At 32.2% G+C, this 9031-nt stretch overlaps 1 protein-coding gene across 1 annotated transcript; it reads right to left on the bottom strand.

The window, feature by feature from the left end:
- Positions 1 to 5536: 5536 nt before the first annotated feature.
- On the bottom strand, positions 5537 to 8446 carry LOC108343584 (trihelix transcription factor GTL2). The gene is made up of 2 exons (XM_017581946.2): positions 7698 to 8446; positions 5537 to 7194 (listed from the first exon to the last, which is right to left on the bottom strand). Exons 1-2 carry the CDS (start codon positions 8063 to 8065, stop codon positions 5814 to 5816), a joined length of 1749 nt encoding a protein of 582 aa, XP_017437435.1. The 5' UTR covers positions 8066 to 8446; the 3' UTR covers positions 5537 to 5813.
- Positions 8447 to 9031: the final 585 nt, after the last annotated feature.

Raw genomic sequence — 9031 nt, 5'->3', positions numbered from 1 at the left:
GTCTCATTGATAAAAGTAATATATTAGCCATTAAATAAAATAATAATAATAATAATAATAATAATAATAATAATATATATTTTACAGCAAACAAAAGATAGTGGACACATTACCTACTTCAATAAAATAAATAATGATTAATCGTAATGCCTGTCTCATTCAGGCATTGCATCGAGTCAACATCTTTACTATAAGAATGCAACAAACAATTTGCTTCCCTTCAATTAATTTGCACATATATTTTACGAGATTTGAGGTAGAATAGAAATATATATAAATGTTTTATATATAACAAAATGGCCTCTACAACGATCGAGTCTCTAGCTTCTATAATTTCTGTCCTTTTCCATTACAATAAAATATGTATATTATCAACAATTGTGAATTTATATATTTTTTCCTCTGCAATAGCAGAAAATAATTTATAAAGTATATATGAAATATGAACATAATTAAGACAGAAATTAAAGGATGTTAAAAAATGCAACAATTTTTTATTATAATGTGGTAAGGTTGAACCGCGACACTGTAGTGTGAGAATGGACATATGTCAAGCAAAAGGGAAGTTCAAGGAAAGAAGAAACATTTTTGAAGATTCTGAAACAAAATAAAACAAAATCCAAAGACGGTGAACAACCATCTACGCGACCAAGTATCCAACCTAAACGTGTTTTCCATAATCGGATATCATAAATTATTTATTTATTTTTACTCGCTAATACGTTGATGTTGAAAATACATGAATTGAATACATTTCTACATTAATGTATATTAGTGTATTTGTTTATACATTAATAATAATTAACGATCCAAATCGATAAGTTGAAAACATATTATATGATTATAGTAATAATCTTAATTTATTCTTGTAATGAAGATTATTGGATGATTAGGCTTACCAAAACATAAAAATTCACAAGAGATATTATAAATAAAGAGTTCAAATAAAATAGAATGTTTTTATCAACATTTATTACAACTTTTATTTAAACCGATAATTATCTTAAGCATCACAGTACTATGTGTAAATACACTTTGAGGAGACCAACAACACGAAAGATCGAAAAGATTAAGAAGAACTAAGGAATGAAAAACTACTCATTACATAAAACTTGCTTCATGCAAATGGTAGGTTGTCTTATGTATCTCACTTCGACTCGTCCATATTTGATGTTTATTGTAAGTCTTTTAAGCAAGTATATGGAGAATTTCACTTAACTCCATTTACAATTAACAACGAGGGTAGGTATATACAAGAAACTATTGAATTTGGAACTTTTTACAAGAAGGGAGAAAGTGATAAACTCATAGCATATACTGATAGTGACTATGTTGAAGATATGGATGATAAAAAAAGTACAATTGGAAATGTCTTTCTTTTTGGATCTGGAACTGTATCATGGTGTTCAAAGGAATAATCAATTGTCATATTGTCACCATAGAGGCAGAATTCATCGCAAGCATCATGTTCCTGTCAAGTTATTTGGCTAAAGAGGTTACTCATGACACTTGATCAAATTGAGCATGATTCCATAACTATTTAGCACCACATTAATATGCTATCAAACTATCAAGAAACCTAGTAGTGCATGGACGTAGAAAGCATATAGATGTTTGTTTTCACTTTCTTCGAGAATTTGTACAAGCAGGAGTGATAGAACTGCGGAACAAATTGCTGATATGATGACAAAGCCTCTCAAACTAGATGTTTTTCTAAAGCTGCGTGCAATGCTTAGAGTTTCTAAAAAGAGTCATGTAAACTAACCTTTTTATATTAAAAGAATTTAGTTTAAGAGAGGATTTGTTAAGAATTAGTCAAATAAAATTCCGATTTATTTGAGATTTTTTCTCTATAAGTTAAAAGTCTAGTAGTAACTCCTTACTCATATTTTCGATTTTGCCTTGTGTTGTATTGACTATTTAATAGCTTGATGTTTTTCATTCAATGACAGAACAGTTCTTTTTCAAAATATTTCTCTCTCACACAATCACTTTTCAAAATATTTCTCTCTCACACAATCACTTTACTACTAAAGTTATCATGAATCGGACACATTTTCACATTTATGTATATCAACGTGTTTGCCAATACATGTATATTAACAACAATCGACGATCGAAATTGCTAAGTTGACAAAATATCATGATTATAGTAATAATTTTGATTCGCCTTTATAATGAAGATTATTAGATTATTGAGAATGTATAAGTATATTCTAAGAAGATCAATAACACGAACGAAAAATTAAAAAAACCATAAAAAACTTAAAGAATGAAAAACTATTTATTATGAGCCCTTGTCCTTGGACTTAACTAACTTAATCCTTATATTATATCTATTCTAAAAAGTTTGTTCCGATAACTTTTGTTCTAGAATGTGTCCAGTGTTTCAAAAATTCTACTATGGAGATTACGTTATGAAAATCTTGTTTCGAAGGTTTTGTTTCAAAAATCTCGCCTAAAAGGTTGGTTTCAAAAATTCTGGAGAACTTGTTCCGGAATATGTAAGTGGAGAGCCAGGATAAAACATTTTGAAAATTTGAGAAGGTGCGTGAAAAAATTGTGGAAGTGCAGGAAGTAAAAGTCAAAATATTTTTATGAAAAGATTTCTTGGAGTACGTGGGCCTTTCAGGCTAAATATTATGGGCCGAATATTTAGAATAAGGTCCAAGTGTTTATTCGGGTGGGGGGACCTGATACTCTGATTTAAGAAAAAAAATTAAGAGGGCTTAATTACGTTGACTGGTGTGGTTAAAAGTCAAATAAAGAAGTGGTGTTAGTAATAATAAGAGAGCACAGGACGCACGTGTGAGCGTTCACTGAAAGTGAAGAGAAGAGATGCAGAGGAGCACATGGGCATGCATGATGCATGATGTAGGTGGCAGTGTGTGACAGTGAAAAATGAATGAGTGTGTTTGTGTCTATGTGTCATGCAGAAAAGTGTGGGGCCAGAATCACTCTCATATAATCACTCCAACAATTTATTTCTCTTTATATATATATATATATATATATATATATATATATATATATATATATATATATATATATATATATATATATATATATTAAGTTTTATGAATTTTAGTCTTCAATAATTATAATAATAATAACATTAATAATAAATATTTTTTTTATTACTAATGCTTTTATAACTCTTATGAGTGATTTATATGAGTTAGTGTGTTTAAGAATAATAAATAAGAAAAGATGCTTTTACACACGTTAATTTTTTATATTGATTTGATATTGTCTTTTTTTATTTTATTTTTTATATCATTACTCTAAATGAAATATCTAGAAAAACAAATGATTAAAAAGTTATTTATATATAAAGAGAAATAATCTTTTGATACACATCAACTTTTTATATTCATTTGAATTGTTATTTTTTATTTTTTTTTATTTTTTAAAAATACAAAAATTATATTTTTATAACAATTTTATCTTTAATATGTATGTGAAAGTAAATGTGTCACTTTATGATGATTTATCTATAAAACCTGACAAATATAAACAAGGTGTTGCCAAAGTGCATCTGTCTTCTACAGTGATTATCTTCCAGCTACTATAACTGGTTGTGACAAATCAACACTGTCACAAATACTGAAATAGGTTGTTGGAGACAAATTATTTTTGTTAGGAACCAAAGGACAATGTTAACAAAACAACAATGAGGAATCCTCGTGTACCTTACAAATTCTTTTTAATATTTTAATTATACACAAAACTTTTAAAATTAATATTGAATTAAATTAGTGGTGCAAATTGATTATGTTAAATGTTAACACCACGTTTATCTAAAGCCCATTCAACATCAAGTTAATACAAGGTTTTATTGAAATAATAACAAAAGTTCAAATACTAATTAAAAAAATAAAATACAATTTTATGGTGTCTGTTTACTAAAAGGTAAAAGTTTACACAGTTGGATTCCCTTTTCAATTATAAAATATATCCGAAATTCAAAAAAATCAAGTGTGCTTATGAGCAAAGAAATAAGAACAATATGGTTAAGCTCCAAATTAAAGTCGATTAACAGCACAATTACCTTCCTAAAACCTAGCAATAATGAATTAATTATTGTAGATTAAAGCAAAGAAGTCAACGATTTAACAGGATGATTTTGAAGATGTGAACCATTGATAATGATCAATCAAAATGTACGGCGTGGATGTTTGTAGCATGTGAATGAATGCTATGTGATCAATTGACAAAACATTACCTATAAGTTTTGTTACAGATTTATGTATATATATTTTTAAAAAAAAATTCCAAGCAGAAAGGAATTATGCAATTCGGTTTATTATAATAGAATAAAAATAAAATAAGTAATTAATCTATAATATATTATAAGTTTATATATATATATATATATATATATATATATATATATATATATATATATATATATATATATGGAAGTAATTTTAAGAATTGTATATTTATGACTATATTTTATATCTGTCATATTGATAATCTGAATTATATAGTTCAAAGTGAAGATAAATAATAAAAAATTTAATAATTTATATGATTTATTTCCTATTCAAGTGATATAATAAAAATTTATTTCCTATTTAATTAAATATAAATAGAACACTACAACTTGTGTTAAAGCGAAATGTTAGTCCATCTTTATATTTTAGAAACCACTTAATCTCCCATATATTGAATATTTGTTTATTAAGTTGTTTACTTTTTCACATGATATAAAAATTGTTTAAATTTGACATTTTTAATTTAACAAAGAAAAGGATAATTTTATAGCCAAAAATATTGTCCTCTCTAAAGTAGGAATGACAACATAATTTATTTAATTCTTCAAATCAAGAATATTTGACTTCTTTATATACCTCACTCTACTATAAGGAGTTAAATCAGTGATAAGTTTCCTCTTTAAATAAATTTAATTTTACTATTATAATTTATTCTAATTTTAATTTCATTTTAAATTTTGAACATCATCGTATCTATCAACTAAAGATGATGAATCATGAGTTAATTTTTCATAAGCGCCTCAAAATCAAAGGCATTATCTTTGGAAAGAGAAACTTCAATAGTATTTAAGAGCACACGAACTCAAATATCCAAATTCACCTAGCAAAATATTCTCATATTAATAAGATCTTATTGCACATATCAAGTTGGATAACTTAATAAGAAAAAAAAATAGACCTAATACTTTTTTATTTCACATATTTACCAAGATAATATCATTATTAACGCAAAATTCACCATCATGCAAGCTAGCAATATTATAATTTATAACTTTTTCCCCTTATATATTGGCACGAGAGTTTATAATTTCAACATTAAATTTGGAAAACAACATCAATCATTTTTTTTATCTTATTTATTTTTATAATATAAATTTTAAATAAGAACTGAAAAAAAAAGGTAATAAAGGAGTTGTACAAAATAAAATTTTATATATTCCTAAGAATGTCTGATACGCAAGGCTCTCTTTTGCTGGGGTCAGTGTGTTCCCAATTAATAGGGATTGGTGAATTAATACATGCATGAAACATCAATCTCATGAAAAGAAGGTGTAAATAAATTGAAGGGCCATTATAAAAAGTCTTCCACAGAAGAGAAACATTGTTCTACTTCCTCAAGCTGTCGGTGCTAACCAAAATGCAAAATATACATATTCAATTCCCACCAACACAAAGCAAAACCAAAAGAAAAGAAGGAAAACAGTGGAAGTTATTATAAAATGGAGAAATTAATGAATTTGAAAGTAATCACAATCCAAAGAAGGTATTATTACTTAATAATTTCAAAGTTTTTTCTGACCTGCATGAGATGAATTAACATGCATAATGATCCAAACCACCAGACCCCACATGAGAAGACTCATCTTCATCATCAACATCCGGTGGCACTTGGCCGGAATTCGCGGTTGGACTCATGTAGTTCCCTTCTCTTTCCGACTGTGCTGCCACGATTTTTCCCTGACCATACAAGCAACTCAGTTGATGGAAATAGGGACAGGTCCTAGAATTAAGGGACCTTTTCTTGTTAACATCCTTAGTTTTTCTGAAGTACTTGTTTATGTTCTCCCACTTCTCTTTGCATCTCTTTGCGCTTCTCTTGTATCCCACCTCTGACATCCCTTGCGAGATTCTCTCCCACAGAGGACCCTTGTTATTTCCTTCTTTTTCTTCACTGCTGTTGTTGTTGTTGTTGTTACTTACACTCGTGCACCTCAGGTTTATCAGTGCTAGCACTTCATCCCTTGGCCATCTTCTCCCAACATCATCTTTCGAATTCTCAGTGCTTCCTGGTGGGGTTGTTGAGGTTGTCTTGTACGTGGAAACTGAATTTGACTCTAATGGGATAGTATTGTTTTGGCTATTGAGGGAAGAACTAGGGTTGTGGGGAGTTGGGGATGAGTTGGAGGAAGAAGGAACTTGTAATAATGTCTCACTCGAACTAGGGTTTTCTGCTCTTAACTTAGTTTCATCATGATTCAGAAGCGTTGGTGTTGGATCGAGGTTGTTGTCTTCATTGGAAGGACTATTAGGGTTTAGTGAGTGTAATAGTGAACGATTTGGAAGACTGGAACCGTTGGCATTTTGGCTTGGAGGAGATGAAGTTGTCGACGTTGTTATTGTTGTCGTTGCACATTTCTTTAAGAATTCAATTATGGTGGCATGTCTGTCTCCGGCGATAGCTTGCTCCTGTGCCATGATGTCAAGCTCCTTGTTCATCTTCTCCATCTCTTGCTTCTTCCATGCTTCCTCTCTGGCAAATTTCTCTTGGTCCCTTTTCACCATGTCCTCCAGGAGCCTGTTGTGAATCTCTTCCTGTTGAGCCATCATCTTGTTCACAAAACTCTCGCAAAAACCCTTGAACATTTCGAACCTGTCACGCCTCTTCCTCTTTCGCTCCTTTGACTTCTCCACCACAACCTTATCATCTGTTCCATCACATTGTCGATGGCCCATGTTGTCTGCTCCAAGGTGGAGGAGGGTCTTTTCACTCCTCACGATTCCATCATCACCACCGTCACATTCACCACCACCACCACCACCCGAATCAGGGTTTTGACAAAGCTCCTCCAGCTCGCTAAGGAACCGGTAATTGTTCTTGCCGTAGTTACTAACGTTGTCGAAATATCCACTCTCATCTTCGAACTTCTCCTTGCACTTCTCAGCACTCTTCTTAAACCCAAGCTCTGCCAGCTTCCTGCACACACCATAAATACAAAAAATCCAAAACCCACAACATAAGCATTTCTGTTATTACTTCACAAAAACTGTAAGCACGTACTGTACTCTAATGGTTTTCATTTCTTCAACTTAATTTCTTTCCTCCACAGCCGGCGGAGCCTTATATATAAACATCTTTCTCTCGGGCTCTGTGTCTTGCCGTGCTGTGTCAGCGTGCGAGCTAAAGTACTATAGCTGGTTGCTGGTTGGTGCACGTGTGCGTTAATTTGTCTAACACATGAATGTAATTAACATGTGATGATTAATGGAATGCATACAGTATCTAACTCATTAATTTCTCATTCCCCCAGATCATTAGTCTCAGCTCAAAGGAACAACAGTGAGTGAATTAAAAGATAACAACAGTGGGATAATGTGATGTAATGGAATATATATATATATATATATATATATATATATATATATATATATATATATATATATATATATATATATATATATATATATATATATAGGTACCTGGAGACATGGTCCCATGTGTGCTCCGGGAAGCAATTTTCCATGGTAGATCTGATTCTGAAAAGTGCAAGGAGTTCATCGTTGGACCAGGAATCGGTTAGGTCTGGTAATTGAGTTTGGTGAGTGTGAATGTGGATTGAAGGAAGCTTGTGTTTGTGGGTAGGAGGAGAAGGAGGGTGCAATGGGTGAAAGAGATTGGTTTGGAGTGGAAAATGGTGTTGCTGAGATTGAGAAGGGTTATAGGGATCAAAGGGTAAGAAGGTAGTTGGGGAAGTTGAAGAGGCATGAAGAGGGAAAGACAAGTGAAGAGGAAGAGTGGTCCTTGGTGCTATGAATTGGTGGAACTGGTCTGATACTCCATCGAACATGTTGGTGTTCGTGTTGGAAAAAATGCTCTTTCTTTCTTTCTCCTCCTCCTCCTCCTCGCTGCTCACTGTAAATCACCACATTGCTACAACAATCCTTTCTTTCTTTCTTTCTCTTTCTCTTTCTCCCTCGCGTTTATCAAGGAGATTGTCCTTGCATGAAAAGGAAAAAGATGGCCCCGACACTCTTTTAGGAGAAAGTGAACTCACCGGCCACCCTCCAAACCATAGTATTTTACGCAATTAAATAATGTGAGACCTTGGACAAGTCAATCCAACCACGTTCCCATACAAGGTATATTCAATTCATTTCAAACTCGTCCGAACAAAATCCAAACTCGTCTTCGTCACCTCATCAAACACACACTACACAAGAATATCTTGTATTTTGGCACCCACGGATCCTAAGCAGTGGCTTAATGGGAAAGATTGAAGTTTTAAGGATGCGATGAGAGGGTTGATGTGGACGCGCGGGGGAGTGAGAGTGGGAGAGAGTAGGAGTGGGTGACGGTGACGATGGTGTAATTAACGGCATAGGGATGGCAGGACACGTGAAAAGAAGCAGAGAGTGGGACCGGTGATTTAAGGATGGGAATCTTCAGTTGGTACAAAGGAATACAGTGGCGTCGTACAGGAACAGCAGCCAGCACGTGCAAGCGCTTACTGTGGAGTGGACGCTTGCACACAGTCACTGAACACGGCCAAGAGCACATGGGATGGGAGAAAAGCTTATGCTACAAATTGTTTCTTTTGCATCTTCTGCCATGTAATACTCGTGACCTTTTTTAAACACACAATTTAACAAAATTTAATACTAAATAAATTTATATAACAAATTAAATACTGATTTACTTTTTAAGGAAAATGGTGCTAAATTGATACTGTGTGGGGGAAAGCGATGCAGACATGACATTATTGTAAGAGTAAAATAAATAAAAAAATGTAAAAATGAAAGATGAAGAGATGTCT

This window comes from Vigna angularis, chromosome 6 (assembly GCF_016808095.1).
Source record: "Vigna angularis cultivar LongXiaoDou No.4 chromosome 6, ASM1680809v1, whole genome shotgun sequence".
NCBI classification, from domain to species: domain Eukaryota; kingdom Viridiplantae; phylum Streptophyta; class Magnoliopsida; order Fabales; family Fabaceae; genus Vigna; species Vigna angularis.
The sequence above is the reverse complement of the archived record's forward strand: the minus strand, read 5'-3'. Positions and strand labels throughout refer to the sequence as shown.

Excerpts from the sequence above, each read along its gene's own strand:
- LOC108343584 (XM_017581946.2), bottom strand. The coding sequence starts at position 8,065 with ATGTTCGATGGAGTATCAGACCAGTTCCACCAATTCATAGCACCAAGG. Across the intron at positions 7,195-7,697 it reads ACATGGGACCATGTCTCCAG|GAAGCTGGCAGAGCTTGGGT; the intron begins GTACCTATATAT and ends TGGTGTGTGCAG.